The sequence below is a fragment of the Acinonyx jubatus genome, chromosome C1 (genome assembly GCF_027475565.1).
Source record: "Acinonyx jubatus isolate Ajub_Pintada_27869175 chromosome C1, VMU_Ajub_asm_v1.0, whole genome shotgun sequence".
NCBI classification, from domain to species: domain Eukaryota; kingdom Metazoa; phylum Chordata; class Mammalia; order Carnivora; family Felidae; genus Acinonyx; species Acinonyx jubatus.
Window position 1 is genome coordinate 7,156,950 of NC_069381.1, and position 18,427 is coordinate 7,175,376.

The 18,427-nt window shown below is 47.0% G+C and overlaps 1 protein-coding gene across 5 annotated transcripts in view; it reads left to right on the forward strand.

Annotated features, from left to right (window-relative positions):
- Window positions 1–18,427, forward strand: part of UBE4B (ubiquitination factor E4B) — a 121,057-nt gene that overhangs the window by 96,589 nt on the left and 6,041 nt on the right. For all 5 annotated transcript variants that reach the window (XM_053206877.1, XM_027060475.2, XM_027060476.2 and 2 more), the window contains 5 exons: window positions 207–442; window positions 7,839–7,965; window positions 9,864–10,008; window positions 14,482–14,616; window positions 17,363–17,554. In XM_053206877.1, the coding sequence (XP_053062852.1) occupies window positions 207–442; window positions 7,839–7,965; window positions 9,864–10,008; window positions 14,482–14,616; window positions 17,363–17,554 (835 nt within the window). The remainder of the gene's footprint in view (window positions 1–206; window positions 443–7,838; window positions 7,966–9,863; window positions 10,009–14,481; window positions 14,617–17,362; window positions 17,555–18,427) is intronic.

Consider the following 18,427-nt stretch of genomic DNA (forward strand, 5'->3'; position numbering starts at 1 on the left):
AATATGACATGCTTCAGCCGGTAGACCCAATAGATTTGAAACCTATCTAGTTATAAAGTAAACAGTCACTTGAAACTCTGCAAGTTCAAGGTAATTCAGTATCTTGGCTCCTTGACCTGTTGGCCCCTTCCCTACTTAATGATCCCAGCATCCAGTCAGGTGGAGTTTTTCGAAGCTTGATTTCTTGCTCTTTTTGCCTTCTTCAGATACTCTCCTCAGGTGCTTTATGAGCCCTGTACTCAGGACATTGTGATGTTCCTCGTTGTGATGTTGTGTAACCAGAACTATATCCGAAATCCATATCTGGTGGCCAAACTAGTAGAAGTCATGTTTATGACCAACCCTGCTGTTCAGCCACGAACCCAGAAGTTTTTTGAAATGATTGAAAACCATCCTCTCTCCACCAAATTGTTGGTCCCTTCACTGATGAAGTTTTATACAGGTAAGTTTCAAGTATTCAGGTGGGCAAGGTCGTCTAAAGCTAGCGGACGGAGTTACTCTGAAGCTGGTAGCTAATATCCCGATGGCCACGTACAGGTGTGACCTACTAGCCCACCGCTGACAGAGCATGTGCTGTTGCTTAATTTTCCCCGAATAGTGGAGATCCCACATTGACCGTTCTACGCACAAGTCCCTGATGGTGCAGCAGGATCCACGGTAAGCCACGTGGTTAACACTGAGCTCGGACTGGTGTCGACCGCACGGATCAGTTGTTTTGTCTGGAATCCTCTGGCTCATTTTAGCTTTGAGCTTTCAGAGCACGGGTCAAACAGGGAGCTTATTACAAATGTTTCTTCTTGAACCCCACTCAAATCAATGGAATCGGGATACTGGGGAGCATTCTCTCATTCGCTCTTGTCTACACATATTTGCTGAGTGCCTGGTAATAACCAGGCGCCGCCGTTCTGGGTGCTGGGTTTTATGCGGGTGGACAAGACCCGAGGACACATCAGACACCGTCCTCCACTTCTGGATTGGTTGGATTCTGAATTTTTATGTTTAATTGGGCTTTTGAACTGTAGATATGCTTGCATAAAGCTGATTACCTTGGGACCAATTCACCTGTCTGCTAGCAAAGGCGTAAGATTGTCCCAATGCCACATTTTCCTTCCAGTTTGTACATTTTGTAGGAAAGGAAGTGTGTTCTGTCTGTCTCAACTTCTGTTGAAGCTAGCCCATTCTGGGCACTCAGTAAGTGTCCTGAGCATACAGTAGAATGTACTTGCCATGCTCTTGGAAGAAACACGGGTCATCCAAGAGTACAGCTGCTTGCTGTTTGGTGCAGCGACCAAAGTTTGAGGATTCCTCTGTGTTCAGTGACAGCCATCCCCTCCCTGACAACCAAGATCTGCTCCTGCTCGTTGGGGGCTGGTGCTGTCACCTGTCCTTTCACTTCTGAGGGTTCCAGCAGTCTCTCTACCTCCTTTCGCCTTTGTCACTATTGCTTTGTAATATCTAATAAGAGTCTCTCTGGGGCGCCTGGATGGCTCCGTCGGTAGAGCATGACCTATGATAGAAGAATCGGTAAACTCTTGATCTATAGGTCAAGTTCAAGCCCCACTTTGGGTATAGAGATTACTTTAAAAAAAAGAGAAAAAACAGTTTCTTTCCTTCCCAGCCTACCTGTTATCATCTTACACCTAAAGTAAGTAGATGAGCATCTTGAAGTTTTGTTAACAGCCTCACTTTGACAACAGCAGAGAGCACTCCTGGGTCAAAAGCCTCTTCCTGGCTCCCCAGTCCTCCTCTTTCATTCTTTAGCCCTGGTAGGGCAGGGCCTCCCTCCCTGGGAAAGAGGGTCATTCAAGTGCAAATGATGAGTTACACATGTACAGGACAGGACCTTATTCAGTGCCTTGCACATATCAAACTTCGTTGAAGATAATTCTGCATTTCTTTTTTTTTTTTTTTTTTTAAGTTTATTTTGAGAGAGAGGTCAAGTGCAAGTTGGGAGGGGCAGAGAGAGAGGGAGAGGGAGAGAATCCCAAGCAGGCTCCATGCCATCGGTGTGGAGCACAGTGAGGGGTTTGAACCCACGAACTGTAAGATCGTGACCTGAGCCAAAGTCAAGAGTCAGATGTTTAACCAATTGAGCCACCCAGGCGCCCTGAAGATAGTTCTGCATTTCTTAAAATAGCATAAGGGACCTCTTTTCACCTATTTGTTTTTTAATTTATTTTTTAAGAAAGAAACTACCTAGTTGTAGCTAATAACGTAGTTGCTGAGAAACACATTAACCTGCAAATACCTCTTTCATTTCCCCCATAGCTAGTGGGCAGCTATGAAACTCTATGAGAATGTAAATTGGTAAAACCTTTCCGGAGGGCAATTTGGCAGTCCACACCAGAAGCCCTAAAAATTTATAGATCCCACATATCAGTCAGGGTCCAGTAAGGAAGACAGAAACATGCCGGTTATTTTCACAGAATTGAGTACGTACAGAAGGCCCTGGAACAATGTGGGAGTTAGGAGCACGCCCCACACGGTCAAAAATCTAGATTTAACTCCCCCAAAGTTCATTATTAAAGCCTACTGTTGCCCAGAAGCCTTATCAAGAACAGTCAATTGACACATCTTCTGTATATGTATTAAATGCTGTATTGTTACGATAAAGTAAGCTAGAGAAAAAGAATGTTACAGAAAAATTGTAAGGAAAATACGTTTACAGTCCTGTGTGTATTTTTATTGAAAAGACCACGTAAGTGGACCCGTGCAGTTCAAACCCATGTTCAAGGATCAGCTGTACAAGGACCTGGGCAAACGGAAGACAGAAAGGCAAATAAGGGACTCTGGGGTGAAAGGCAGAGTGTAGGTGCAGAAGTGGCAGAGCTGGGGGCACTGAGGCAAGAGGCTGCAGGTAGTAAAAATCTAGCGGCACGGACGAGGGCTTGGCCAGGCCTCTCAGCAACGACAGCGGCCATCTGGCCTCTCTGAGGGTGTGCAGGCTGGCTAGTGCCGCGAGCCCTGAACAGAGCTGGAAACCGGAAGCGGCTGCTGGGCAGGAGAACCTTTGCTGACCGGAGCAGCCAGCCTACCCCCAGGTCCAAGCCCCTTCTCTCCTTCAGGTTTCCGGTTCTTCTGCAGCGCCCCCTGTTGGCGAACCCAACAGAGGGCCAGCTGGCCAGGGGAAGCCTGCAGAGTCCCAGCCCCAGCATCACAAAGCCATAAAGGGTGGATTGGGGGCTGAGGGACAGCAGCTACGTAAACAGCTCATCCTTTTGAATGTGAACTTAATTTCTAGTCATCTGTTCTACGGGGAGAATTGTAAATGTACATATGTGTTTATAGTGATCATTACTGCAGCGTCGTTTACGGTGCAGTATAGTGAAAATTCGTAAAACTGCCTAAATGTCTGCCAGCTGTGGATAAAGTAAATTAGGTATCCGATAGTGGGTCTCTCTGAGCTAGGAAAGATGATGTGTTATTTACAGTAAATGGTGAAGCGATTAAAGACAGGGTCTAGTAATGAAACAGTAGGTACACAATGACCGTGTGTTGGTGCCCGTGTATGTGATGGAAAACAGTGTGGAAGAACAGATACCAAAATATTAACAGGGAGTCAGTTACTTTTGAGTGATAGACCTGTGAATGGTTTTCTTTCTTTTTCTTTTTTAAAAATTGTCTGAACTTGGGGCGCCTGGGTGCCTCAGTTTGTTGAGCATCTGACTTTGGCTCAGGTCATGATCTCCTGGTTTGTGGGTTCGAGCCCCACATCGGGCTCCACGCTAGCAGTGTGGAGCCTGTTTGGGATTCTCTCTCTCTGCCCCTCCCCTGCTCACTGACTCTCTTTCTTTCAAAATAAATAAACTTAAAAAAAAAATCTGAACTTAATTATTCTGCAGTAAACATGTATTGTTAGTATTAAAAACAAAAGTTGTTTAGTTAAGTGTATTTAAAAAAATTTTTTTTAATGTTTATTTTTGAGAGAGAGAGAGAGAGAGAGAGAGAGAGAGAGAGGAGTCGGGGAGGGGAAGAAAGAGAGGGAGACACAGAATCCGAAGCAGGCTCCAGGCTCTAAGCTGTCAGCGCAGAGCCTGATGCGGGCCTCAAACTCATGAACTGCAAGATCATGACCTGAGCCGACGCCAGACGCTTAACTGACTGAGCCATCCAGGCGCCCCTAGTGAAATGTGTTTTATACTCAGTGCCCTGAGCCTGTCACTGGGGCTTTGGCATAAAGCATGGGGGCGGACTATAAGCTTGTGCCAAGGGCCGGGCTTCTTCCTGGGAGACCAGTGCTGGTCCTGGTGGAGCCCCACTGGTAGGATCGCAGGGACGGCTGGATGAGTGGTGTTCTCCCGTTCCCTTTGCCACCAGGCAGTGTACCGTCTGGCCCTGGACCACACCTGCAGTCCTAGATAGATGATACCCGCACTAATAATAGCCGCCGTTTATTGAATACTTTCTAATCCTTTCACTTAATCTGCACAGCCGTCCTCAAGATGGGTCCTATAAATATCTCCATGTTACAAATGAGGAACCTGAAGCTTAGAAAGGTCAAGCAGCTTGCTGAAGGTCAGCAGCTAGTGAGTGGCAGTAACCTCTGCAGTTGGGACCTTGGCACAGGTGCTCCTGACTGCTGTGCCGTGACTGCTGTGGTCACGTGGGACCGGTGCCGAGAGAACCCTGCGGTGGGGCATCCGAGGCAGCCCTCCACTCGTGTCTGAAGCCCATAATAAGACCTGCTGACTTGGGTCCTGACTCTTAGGCGTGAATTAGAGATCGCTGTATGGAACGAGCTCCTCTTTTCTGCCCCAAGAGACTATCCTGGCTTAGGAGATGCTGAAGATCAAGTTTTTATTTCAAAAAGAAAATTAAGCTTCAAAATCAGAGTATTTTCTTTGTATCGGCAGTCAGTTCCTTAAGGAGCAGCGTTCCCCACCTGGCTACTCAGAACCTGGAAGAACACTGATAACTAAGACGTATTTCAAGACTGTCCTCTTCCCCAGGCCGAGCTGCATCGGCAAAGCCAGCATTAGCCCTAGTAGATTCACTCACTAATTCTACAAATGTTTATGAAGCTCCTATAGTGTGTCAGCCCTGGTTTTGATGGTAAGGCCTAGTGGTGAAGATGTCACACAATCGCCGCTTTTGTGAGTCAGGCGTTCTAGTTGGGAGACGGACGTTGAACCAATAAATAAGATCCTTTCAGACAGTGGCTGTGGGAGGAGGGCATGATGCTACTTTAAGAAGCGTAGTCAGGGAAGGTCTAATGAGACAAAAGAGTGAATCACACGAAGGTCTCAGCCACAGTGTGGCAGACAACCAAGCCAGCACGTGTAAAGGCCCTGAGGCCTGGGCAGTTTAATGAACTGAACAAGAAGACCTGCAGGGGGGAGCATGGTGAGTAGTGGGGGAGTGAGGCCAGCCAGTGTCTGGTTCATTACAGACCTCTTAGAACTTGGACTTGGGAAGTAGAACTTGGGCTGCTGCAGTTTTGCGGGAGCATTAGGAGTGAAATTTATAAAATGTTGGGAGAGGTGTATATTGATCATAAGTTAACAGTCATTACCGGGCTTCTGCAGCGCTCAGGATGTGGTGCGGGTATGACGGGTGACTTCAAGGATACGAGACGCTCTGTATCAGCCCCCAGTGTCTTTCCCAAATAGACGCTGTTTAAATCAGCTCTCCACACTTTATTTCACACTTTCATACAGTGAATAAAATGACACTTAGTTCATTGTAAAGAAAGTTTGACCTCATGAAGATGTGTAAGTGCTTTTAGGTCTTTGTATGGTAGGTGTTACCTTTTGCCTTTCATTTTTAAATTCTTGTCACAAAAATATGTTCTTTGCAAAATATAGAAAATGCCAAAAAGAAGATAAAAGTTATTGATAATCTCTGTATTCAGAATCTCCGTTAACATTTTGCTCTATATTTTTTCAGCCAACTTACATATATGTAAATTGTGTGCGTGCGTGCATGCCTGTGTGTGTGTGCACACGGCACAGGCTTTAAATATGACTGGCCCCATTTGGTAGCCTGTGGTTTTCTTTCTTTCTTTCTTTTTTTTGTATTTTTTTTAATGTTTATTCATTTTTGAGAGACAGAGATAGAGCATGAGCGGGGGAGGGGCAGAGAGAGAGAGAGGGAGATTCAGAATCGGAAGCAGCCTCCAGACTCTGAGCTATCAGCACAGAGCCTGACTTGAGGCTCGAACCCACAGACTGTGAGATCATGACCTGAGCTGAAGTTGGACGCTCAACCAGCTGAGCCACCCAGGTGCCCCGGTAGCCTGTGGTTTTCGCCTATAGTATCACAAATACTTTTTCGTGTTCTCTGTTGGGCATTTGCATTTATATCTTTTCCCTAATACAAATAGTAAAGAGTATCCTGGGAGATGTTTGAACATGCCAGCGTATGTTTTCTGGAATAGAGTTGGTGGGTCAGAGAGATGGGCTTATCCATAGCTTGTGATACATTGTTGTCACAAGCTTGTGATACAATGTTGTCACATTGCCTTCAAGGGATCATATTGCTGTTCATTCCCACCAGCAGTCAGAGGGTAACTTTCTCCTACATGCTCACAGGGTCTTTTTTATAATATCTGCCAAGTTGATAGGTTAAGAAAAATGGCATCTTATTTTAATTCCCGTTTTTAACTTTTTCGTGAGCCTTATTGTGTTTACCTGACAGCTTTCCCTTTTTTTAAAACTTGTCATAAATTCCGGAACTTCTCATGCTTTAAGCTATTTGTCTTTGGAAAACTAAGCTTGATCTTTGTTCCATTTTAACAATATATGGATGTTGGTAAATGAGCAGTGAATACATAGGGTTTTACTATGCTTTTCTCTACTTTGGTAATGTGTTTGAAAATGTTAATTATCAAAAGTATTTAAAATAATACAAACATATTACAAACATATTGCAGGTTTGGATCCAGGCCACTGCAATAAAGCAAATCTCAGAATAAAGAGAGGCAGATTAATTTTTTGGTTTCCCAGTGCATGTGAAAGTTATTTATACTATAGTCTGTTAAGTGTACATTTTCACTGTGTCTAAAAAGCCAATGTATATATCTTAATTTAAAAATATTTTATTGATGGGACGCCTGGGTGGCTCGGTCGGTTAAGCATCTGGACTTCAGCTCAAGTCATGATCTCACGGTTTGTGGGTTCAGGCCCCACATCGGGCTCTGTGCTGACAGCTCGGGGCCTGGAGCCTGCTTCTGATTCTGTCTCTCCCTCTCTCTCTGCCCCTCCCCTGCTCACGCTCTCTGTCTCTCAAAAGTAATTTAAAAAAATGTTAAAAAAAAATAAAAATCTTATTTTAAAAAATAAAACTATTTTATTGCTAACAATGGTATCATCTGAGCTTTCAGTGAGTCGTCATACCTATCACAGGTCACCGTAACCAATATAATAATAATGAAAAAGTTTGAGATATTGAAGGAATTACCAAACGTGAGACAGGAAGTGACCAAATGCTGTCGGAAAAATGGTGCCGATAGACTTGGCATGACACAGGGTTGCTACAAACCTTCAATTTGTAAAAAAAAAAAAAAAAAAAAAAGGCACGATAAAATGAGGTAGGCCTGTAGTCAGATTTAATAGGTATGTGGCCCCTAAGAAGACTTAACCCATTTCTTTTCTCGTCCTTGGCGAGTTGATGCTATGCTGGTGGCATTTTTGAGCTCGATTCGTTTTGGTATCGTGCCACTGCCAGAGCTTCTCTGCGAAGCTTGTGTCTTTAGAACCACCTCATACAAGCTCTGTCTTGCCCTTACGTACGAGATACAGCTGCGCATACAGATTCGTATTCACATCGTGGCCACAGTAACTGCTTTCTGAAAGGTAAGACTGTATCCGTCCTTCAATGCCTTTGTCTTTCTTCTTTAGATGTGGAGCATACCGGAGCCACCAGCGAGTTCTACGACAAGTTTACCATTCGCTATCACATTAGCACCATTTTCAAGAGCCTTTGGCAAAACATAGCTCACCATGGCACCTTCATGGAGGAATTCAAGTGAGTATCTGGCCCCTGATACTCACGGAGCAAGTCACAGCTTGCTCTCTTGCAAACCACAGGTAGGGTGGCTGCTTAAGAGCTTTCATAGCTGGTTCTTATTGACTGTTTGTTTGATCTCAGCCTCCTTTAAGTTTTCTAGGTGGTTCTGGTACATGAGAGCAGGGTTATTGAAATGTCTGTGCTGGCCAGACTTTGCTGAACTTTAGATTTGTTGACATACTTCGGGGATGGTATGTATACATTAAAGAAAGAATTTATAAATATTCGGAGATGATGTGTTAAGTGTCTTTTGCTGTTTCTGTGATTACGGTGTGAAGCGAAGTTGTCAGAATGACTGGAACCAGATCTTCGAATGTTCTGGAATCTGATGTCACGCTTTAGATGAGAAATGTTAGGAAGACTTTAGATTTGGAAGCGGTCAGGTTGGGGTTATTATTTCCAACGTCATTCTTTGTAACAAGGCCCTAAACCTTGACTAAGGACCTTTCATTACCTACCTGGAATTTTAGTGACTACTTTAACCCGGACTTTAGTAATTTTGTTTAAATTACAGAAAAAATTTTTTTCTTAATGTTTATTTTTTAGAGGGAGAGACAGAGTGTGAGCAGGGGAAGGGCAGAGAGAGAGAGAGGGAGACACAGAATCTGAAGCAGGCTCCAGGCTCTGAGCTGTCAGCACAGAGTTCAAACTCACAAACTGTGAGGTTGTGACCTGAGCCAAAGTCAGACACTCAACTGACTGAGCCACCCAGGCGCCCCTCGTCTAAATTACTTTAAGCAGAAAGGTGCTTGAGAAAGAAAATGGATGAAAATGTTGAACTTTCAAATTATTCTTAAGAAATTTTATCCCATCTACTTGGATCTTTTGCAAACCGTATTAGAGCTTTGATTAAATCCAGTTGTCGCTTGTTAACTAAGTCACTAGTCGACAATATTTGTTAGCCGTTTGCTAGGTAACTTTCTGCAGAGTGAACTCTTTAAGCCAATTCTTTTCGTGAGCTGCTCTTCTGGTCAGAATTGTGTTCCAGCAAACCCCGGCACAAGTTTAGACCAGACAGGCCCACGGCTTGATTTGCGTGGTGCTGAGTTGGGAGTGGTCTTCCTGAACTTGCCTTGTTCCTGAAATCCAGGCTTCCTGCCTCCTGATTACGCAGCGATAGATCCCGAAGGGTGTGTGGCTACTCTTTTTCTCTACTAATCTTGCAGTTACGAAGCCTAACGGTGCACTCAAATCTCCACGCACGAGCGAGCCCTCCGTTATAACGGGATATGCAGGACAGTTTTACAGATTGGAAGCTTCAAGGTCTAGAAAGTGAATTAATAGCCTCCTTTATCAATGTTACAGCTGCCGACTTTTCTTCAACGTGTCTTTCTTTATAATGAAGAATAACTGTATGAGTAATTCTCTTGTCCCTTATATGTGGGTAATTATTTATACTTTCTTTGTATCTTGGTGAGTTTAAGCATATTTTCTAGTCTGGAAGAGTGTCTTCTCGACTTCAGATCATTGAGAGAATGAGCCAGGGATGTGTTAGTAAACCTGCTCTCTGAAGAGGTGGAGAAAATTCAGCCTTTGCTGGTTTTCTCGGGTGTAAATACTTCCACCGTGGCTAAATTTAAGCTGCCAAGGGAGTCTGCTCACAAAATTCTGAAATACTAGTAATTGGCTCTCATCAACCGTGCAAGGTGCCTCCGGCGCACCACTGAAATGAGCTCATCACAGTTAATTAAAAGGAATAGCAAGATCCAGGGAGAGACTCCGTAGTCCTTGACCTCCACAGTGCTTGAGTGCTGGCCCGGGAGGCAGTCTTACAGGGCCAGATGATTGGCATTTAGGGCAGAGGCACTTTGCTTCGGCAAGAGGTCTGACCGTGTGCAATGTCATTGCCTTTCCAGTTCGGGGAAGCAGTTTGTGCGCTACATAAACATGCTGATAAATGACACGACGTTTTTGCTCGACGAAAGTCTGGAGTCTCTGAAGCGGATCCATGAAGTGCAAGAAGAGATGAAGAACAAAGACCAGTGGGACCAGCTGCCCCGGGTGAGGACACGGCGCAGGCGCTCGGACGGCGGAGCCGGAAAACCGCCTCGGCCCCTGGGCAGGGCTCTGCCCGGGGCCGCGTTTGTGGGCCCTGCTGACTTAGATGTGACGTGCTTGTCATTGCTTGTCACCTCCCACCTGCGGGCTTCTGTGAAGTTGATCCGGGTTCAGGGGAGGAGTGAGCTTAAACACTCCATCTAAAGCTAAGAAGCGAGTCGAGAAGTCTTTCAACATGCGCTCTCCTGCCTTCTTAGTTTTAAAGGGCTTTTTTGGAGAAGAGCTTTTATTGTCTGACTGTGTTGTTGATGTCAGTTTATGAAAGTAGGAAATAAATCTCTAGAATTCTGTGCCAGACAAGCATTTGATTTGCTCACAGCATCTCCTTTAGACAGCTATGTGAATCACGCAGGATTCTGGTGGGGTTTTTTTTCCTTCTGGTTGATCTTGGTTTTATATTTGGTTATTAGTGGAAGAGAGTGTCGTTTTGCCAGGTTCCATGACATGGTGACATGGTGACGTGACAGCACACTGGCACGCTTTTCTGACACTGCAGCCATTTAGACGGTTCCCCGATCAGTTACTTCGCTCTTGACAACTACTGGGGACTTGGTATCTTGGTTCCTTCTGTTCCCGGGCTCAGAATCAGAACTGCTTCCCCAAAGGAGTTCTCCTGGGAGAGGAGGGAGCACTGTTGTTTCTTTACTTGCAGTAGCATTCTCAGTGCGAAAATACTGTTGAGCTTAATGCCGCACAGTCAAAAAGTATCTTAAGATACATAAGCACGTATGAAAGCACACTTAGGAGATGTTTTTATTCCAAGTGTTCCTGCAGCTGTGGTGAGAATTTTACGACTTGCTGTAGCTTAGCCAGCGTGCTTACACTACAGACTGAAGCCTTCCGGGGGCTTTGCAGGGCCCGTGAATGCTGGATGCCCGAGTCCAGGCCGCCACACTGCTGGACCCCCTCTCTTTGTATTCTTGAGATAACGTGGTGGTTGTCTTCTTTTTCCTCGGCACTGCCCTGGCATCCGCTGGAGTCTCACCTACCGTCTACCCTCGTATTCGTTTCTAAACACTCTTTAAACTCTTTTTCCTGTGGTGCCTCCAAAGCTTCCCTCCTGCACCTTCCCATCTCCCCCGGGCAAGAGTCGGCCCAGACCTGATGTTTCACGCCTCCCCACAGTAGCTCTCGGGAGTCCTTCCAAGCTTTTCTCCCATTCCAGTCTGTTGGCTCCAATCTGGACTGGTCCCCGGGCCCTTGCAGAACATGCTGGGCAAACAGATGAGGCCTAGCCAAAAGAGGTGCAACTTTGGAGCCGAGGGCACCTAGGTTTGAGGACTGATGCCACCACGCATTCAGAGTTCCTGAATCTGTTTCCTTGTCCCTGAAGCAGAGATGATCCCTGCTTTGCGGAAAAACTAGGAGGAGGGATGGTGGATGTCGCGAACCCAGCTCAGCACTGGCGCTCAGGATGTGTAGCTCTCCTTGTTTCATTTGCCTCAAGTCATTCTTTCTGTCCCGAATTCTCTGCTTGCCATTCTTATGTATGAAAATCCTACCCATTCTTTACACAAGGCCTTGTGCAGGTATTCCCTCATGGTTGGACTACCCCAGCCAGAGCCGCCCCAAACCCTCCCCTTGCGCTATACTTCTGTAGCACCCACTCCGTGTCGCTTGTGATGCTTGTCTTAGACCAGCTTCTGTCGTAGATGTTGGGATACGGGTCTGTGGCACATGGTCTCATTCACGGTCGGTGCTCAGTAGCGTTTGCTTAGGAGATAACTCAACAGTTCCTATTGATTTTGCCGTGTCCGTGGATGAGAAAGCAGCATAAATAGTTCTAATCAAGTGCTATTTCAGAAATACGTCTGTTTGATTTTGAAGTCCCTTCCTGCCACCCACCTCCCTGCCTGCTGCTCCCATCTCGCCATCCTCCGAATGCTGGGGGACTCCGCTGCTCCGCCCTCAGGCTCCTCCCCTCCTCTCTCCGCTCTCGCTGCCAAGGCTGGTGTTTCTCAGGTGCTCGGTGGAATTTCGGTGTGGTAATAATTCTTTATTATGGAATTATTGGAATGGAAGACCGCACCATACATCGCGGGACATTTGGCATCTCTGGCTCGCTCCCATTTAATGCCAGTGAATTACCCTCCTGCCCCGAGTTATCAGGCAGCCAGAAACACTCCTGCACGTGGCCTGATCCCCCAGTTGGAAATCACTGCTAGGTGATATCATCTATTCCCAGCGGCTTTGATGGTCGTTATTCTAAAGATTCTGGAACATGTCTCCTCAGTTCCTATCTCTCCTGACGCCAGACCTGCTTCACTAGCTGTTGACTTGCTCCTCTGCCCGGTGGTCTCATAGTATCCCTTGACAAGGGGGGGGCCACTTCTCCTCTCCAGGTCTGCCCAACCTCATTGAGGGACAGCTACATTCTTTTTTTCTTTTTTTAACTTTTTTATAATCTTTATTTTTGAGAGAGAGAGATACAGAGTGTGAGTGGGGGGGGGGGGGGGGGGGGCCCAGGCAGAGAGAGAGACACACACAGAATCTGGAGCAGGCTCCAGGCTCTGAGCTGTCAGCACAGAGCCCGACGCGGGGCTCGAACTCACAAACTGCAAGATCATGACCTGAGCCAAAGTTGGATGCTTAACCAACTGAGCCACCCAGGCGCAAGGGACAACTACATTCTGTTGATTGCTCTGACCCAACACTTTGGAGTCCTCCTTGATTCTTCTCTCTCAGCAAGTGCCCCAAGGCTGTATCTTTTTTTTTTTTTTTTTAATTTGAGAGAGAGAGAGGGCGCACAAGCAGGGGGGTGGGTCAGAGGTAGAGAAAGAGAGAGAGACTCTTAAGCAGGCGCCACTGCTCAGTGCAGTGCCCAACATGGGGTTTGATCCCATGACCCTGGGATCATGACCTGAGTTGAAATCAAGAGTTAGACGCTCAACCGACTGAGCCACCCAGGAGCCCCAGGCTCTATCTTGAGCTATACCCATGTCTGACCTCCTCTCTTTCCCCTACCTCTAGACCGTCTCTCGCCTGGCTTGCTGTCGCCCCTCTCACCGGTCTCTCGCCACCTTTGTCGTGTCCATACCAGAGGGATGCTGTTAAACCTGTTTGCTCGTTATCGCCGCTTGACTCAGAACTCTTCCAGGTTTCCCTTCTCACTCAGAGTCCAGACCCGAATTAGAGTGGGCCCCTGGCCCCACCCTTTTCCTCTTCCCTCCCCCTCCCCCAACCACAGGGGCCTTCTTGCCCCAGATTTCTGCTGGCTCGCTTCCTTCAGATACCCACTTAAATGTCACCTTCTCAGAGGCCATCCCTGACCGCTTTCCTTCTCATCTTCTCATTCTGCTCTATTTGTCTCCATCACTCTCAGACTTACCGTGTATCTGGAAGCATGTTTGCATACTGCTTATCTCTTCCCTGCCCTGCAGTCTGGGCTCCGTGAGGCTTGCGGGCCTCTTGGTCTCGTTCTATACTCTTATCACCAGAGCCGAAAGGTGGGCCTGGCCTGGAGGAGGGCCCGGACACCAGGTCTAGACGAGTGCATGTGACACGCAGATGCGCATTGCACTCGTTCTCACTTCATTGTTCTCGTGTCTTCCTGCTCCAGCATGTTGCGTAGGCGCAGTCTTGACCGAGGGGCAGTGGGCAGGCCACCCAGCATCGTTGCAGAACCTCCCCCAGGCACCCACTCAGGGCACTTACCCTAGGGGCACTCGTTGGGGGACTTCAGCTGTCCTGGCTCTTGCCCCTCCCCCTCTACGTAAAGTAAACGAGCCTCTGAGCCGTGATGTAAGGATTTCAGTCTTCCCTGATGTTTCTGTGGCTTTTCTCCATCCCAGAGCCTTCAGGGCCCCACTTGCTTTCCCCATGACTCAGAGACCTTCTCATCTTGGTTCCCAGCCCATGGCAGAGTTGAAGGACAAGGACGGTGCCGGAGGCAAGAATGCTGACCGTTGTCGGGGCTGACAGCCTGACGAAACTCAGAACCTTTTAGCGATCTGTAGGCGCTCCATGTAGGGGCAAAACCTATTGGCCGCGGTGTCGGAGCAGAACACGTCCATGTTCTCACAGTAATGATGGCTGCCAGTTGTTATTAAGGGGAACGAGCTCTCCTTCGTTAGCAACCACGTGTATCGGGTGTGATGAAAGAATCAGTTATTTCATCCCGCACAGAACATGAACGTGACTTCTTTTATCATTGAGGAAACCCAGTCGCGTGGAAGTGAAATAATGGGCCACGGTCACCGTACTCAGAGGCCTAGAGAGTTCTGATGCTGAAAGGAATGAACTGTACCTTATCTGGAAAATTCTCTGCTTTGGGTTGTTCCCATTCCCTCGGCATGTTGGCTTTGCTGCGCCCTTGTCCCATTAGGAGCGGACTGTATTTTCCATCACGCTCGGCGTGCCAGTGAGCTCACGGCCAATACTGACCTTGGCTTGGTGTCTGCTCCGTGTTTCCTATAGGATCAGCAGCAAGCCCGTCAGTCCCAGCTTGCTCAGGACGAACGTGTTTCACGCTCCTATCTCGCCCTGGCAACAGAAACCGTGGACATGTTCCATATCCTCACCAAGCAGGTCCAGAAGCCATTCCTCAGACCGGTGAGTGGAAGCTTCGGGGTGTTTGTTTTGCATGTCGGATTCCACAGTCAGGCTCCGGCACCTGTAACTAAAGGTGGTTGTGGAGATCCTGGACGTTGCAGCTCACAGCCACTAAGTGAAATTTTGATACTGGTTTTGTTCGCAGTTATGCGAGGTGATAAAGCACTCTGAGGATAGACAGAAGTCTACAAACAGTCTTTTCCAAGATAACTCAATTCGCTTTCTGCTTACAGAGCACACGGGATCACTAATGTTGAGGCTGTGACATATTTTTGTCATTATCGATTCCTGTATTGTATCTATAGGAGACATAGAAAGTAACGTCAGTTGGAAATTAGAGTCTGTCAAGTAGAAATCACTGATGCTGGGTAAGATCTTTGGTTCTCCTAGCTGTAGCTTTGCTATACTCAAGAAGCCAAAGGGTAACGAGAGCCATGATTATGGTTTATGACAGATCAAAGGTAGTCAAAACATTTGGCCTTGATATTATTAATAAGATCGGAGTCCTGTTTTTGAAATGGAAACTGAGCCACATGACCGGAGATCGCTGCTTGGTGTTGGAGCTGCCGCACGGCACAGAAGCTTTATGGTGTGGCCAGGATAAGGGTCGTGAGGAAGGCCAAGAAGGGGCCGGGAGCCGGTGGTTAATTACCTGGCAATATGGACAGGCTGACAATGGAATGTAACTTGGTTACTCATTTCCTCCAATTTCCACGTTCACCGCTTCGTTCAACAGTATCACCACACCCTGGCCTGTGTGCATCTCAGCAAGGAGTCCCCCCCCCCCCCCCCATTTTCCATTTCACATCTATTTATAGAAGAGCCGTGGAAGGTGAAACAAAACTGAGCTCACTATTGAAAGCACACGGACACCACGACTAATTTAAACAAGATAGTTCAGACCCTTGCTTCCCTGGGGTTGGCAAATGGAAATCCTTTCAACTTTTTCTACGGAGGCCAGAGAGTAAATTATTAGGCATCGTGGGCCGTACAGCCTGTCCCAGCTACTCAGCTGTGCTGTTGCAGCACGTAAGCGGCCACAGACAATATAGAAACCAGTAAGCGTGGCTGTGTTTCGGTAAAACTTTATGAAAACAAGCATCAGGTCAGATTTGGCCCGCAGGTAGCAGTTTGCCAATCCCAGCACCAAACCACGTTTTATTTTACGTTCAGTGACCCCAAATCAGCAAGTCTTTGATTGTTAGGGAAGTGTAATAAATTATTTGAGACTAAATTGTCATAGGGCCTATTTTTGGTTCTGAGTTCTTCATTTTTAAAGGAATTTATTGAAAGCAAAGTCTAATGTTTTCGTATCAACTAAAATTAATTTTTTTCAAGGCCTACTTTTTAAAAAAATTTTGTTCATTTATTTTGAGAGAGAGAGAGCGTGAGCGAGAGCTCAAGTGGAGGAGGAGCAGAGAGAGAGGGAGAGAGAAAGAATCCCAAACAGGGTCCACAGTGTCAGCACAGAGCCCAGCACGGGGCTCGAACTCACAAACTGCGAAATCATGACCTGAGCCGAAATCAAGAGCCGGACGCTCAACCGACTGAGCCACCCAGGCGCCCCTCAAGGCCGTTCCTTGACCTGAGCTATCCGCGTGCCTTGGCCGTAGCCTTCCACACACACTCTTTGCCTGTGCCTGCTTCGATGCATCCTTTTCCTTTGCCACACAGTTTCGCCTTCTTCACTGGCTAGCTCAAACCTCTCCCACTTGGGGAAAAATAAAACCCTGCCAACGATATCCTGTCCTTATCACTCCTGTATTCCACAGTTTCCTAACAGTCAAATACAGGAGCGCTTTACTTTGTGCAAAGCAGGTTCTCGAAAAGCCAAATTTCAGTTGGATGTGTATAAATGCAATCATTAAATGTAATGAAAACCTTGTTCTGTGACTTTTTTTTTTTTTTTTTTTTTTATGGCCTGATACTTTCTAACCTGAGGCAGGATTCCTCCTGCAGGTTTGCTTGAAGCACACGTGCCCTACTGTACTAAGTACTGGGACATCGGGTGGGTTCTTGCATATCGTTTATATTGGCTACTGGTTTCATTTAAGTGTGCTTTGTCTCTCACCTGCCACATTTAAGATGATTTAAGACATAAACTTTATCTTCTGCTTCTTCTGCATTTCTCCTCTCTTGGCCTCCGATAATAAGAACGGTGCACCCTGTCAGAACTGTCAGACGCTTTTGAAATTTAGAAAAATAATGCATCAGGGTGCCTGGCTGGCTCAGTTCAGTGGAGCATGCGACTCTTGACCTTGGGGTCATGAGTTCGAGCCCCATGTTGAGTGTAGAGGTTACTTAAAAGTAAAATCTTAAAAGGAAAGAAAACGAATGCACATACAATGGCGGCTAAATGAACATACCAAAAATTTCTTTGACTTACGTTATGATGATGGGATTCTGAGTGATTTTCCCTCTTACCTACTTCTCAATGAATTTGGAGTAATCCTTGTTTTTTGTCACCGAAAGCATGAATTTAAAGCAAAGGTCGCCCTTCCGTTGATATTTGTAGGTATTCCATCAACCTGCAACGTTATTAAGTGTTAGAATTATCAGGTTAGAGATGGAGAGTAAAGAAAATTTTGAGCGGAACGTTCTTCTTCAGCTTACGATCCACGGCACATATAAGGGATTCTCTGCAGATTAATCTGGCCCATTCCTGTTCCTTCGCTGAGATGGGAGTTTTGGTCCTTCTCGCTTGTCTCAACAGCTTGAATTGTCCTATTACCCTGTGATTTCCTAGGAGCTGGGACCCCGACTGGCTGCAATGCTCAACTTTAATCTTCAGCAACTCTGTGGCCCCAAGTGCCGGGACCTGAAAGTAGAAAACCCTGAGAAATACGGCTTTGAACCAAAGAAGCTGTTGGACCAACTGACAGATATTTACCTGCAGCTGGACTGTGCTCGGTTCGCCAAAGCCATTGCTGACGACCAGGTCGGTGCCCGGCGGGGGGGGGCAGGCCATTTCGGGGGGAGGCGGGGGTTCAGGCTGCTGAGCTGGGCGACCAGAGGTGGAGTCTCTGTGGACTTCCGGGCAGACCCTGTGCAGTGATGTACCCACCTGTCCCTGGATTTTCCCCACTTGAAATCAGAAAGGCGATACTTTTTAAATTGTGGTTTGGGAAGTTTTTAGTCGGCAAATGGAAATAATCACCACCGCGGCCAGGGGAGCTTGTCTGACGTAAACGAAGATGGATCAGCTCTTTTTCATTGGGTGTAAAAGAGCTGACTTGGCTCCCAGATACGTCTCCAGTGGAGTTCTTAGCCCGTCCTGCTACGAGCAGCAGGCCCATTACCTTCCCACAGAGGCCCGGCTTTCCCAGGGCTCCAAGCCTGCTTCCCAGGCCTTCGCTTTAGTGCTGCCGCCGCTGTGATTCCAGGTTCCAGACCTCGTGGGGTGATCTTCATAGTCTTCTCTCTCCTTTATTCCTCGTGTCCCCTGTGAGGACGCAGTTTGGCGCTTGGCATTTCCGCAGCTGCCGATGTAGTCCAGCCCCACCCCCTTCTGACTTCTCTCCCTCCATGTTCTTCTGGCCCACGTCTTACCAGCGTCATAAGAGCTGATTGTTTATCAACCGAATACCAAGTTTTAACCACTTGGCGTATTTTTGTTGATGTGGTCCTCACAAAATCCTGTGGTGTAGGTTCTATTAGATTCCCTATTTTTACATGAGGAAACCGAGGCACAGAGAGTTGAAGTGGCTTGCTCCCGGTGGCGCCCGTGCCGTGGGATAGAGGCAGGATTCGGACCCAGTCAGTCTGGCCCTGAGCCTATATTCCCAGCCCCTCTGCTTTCTGCTTAAAATGC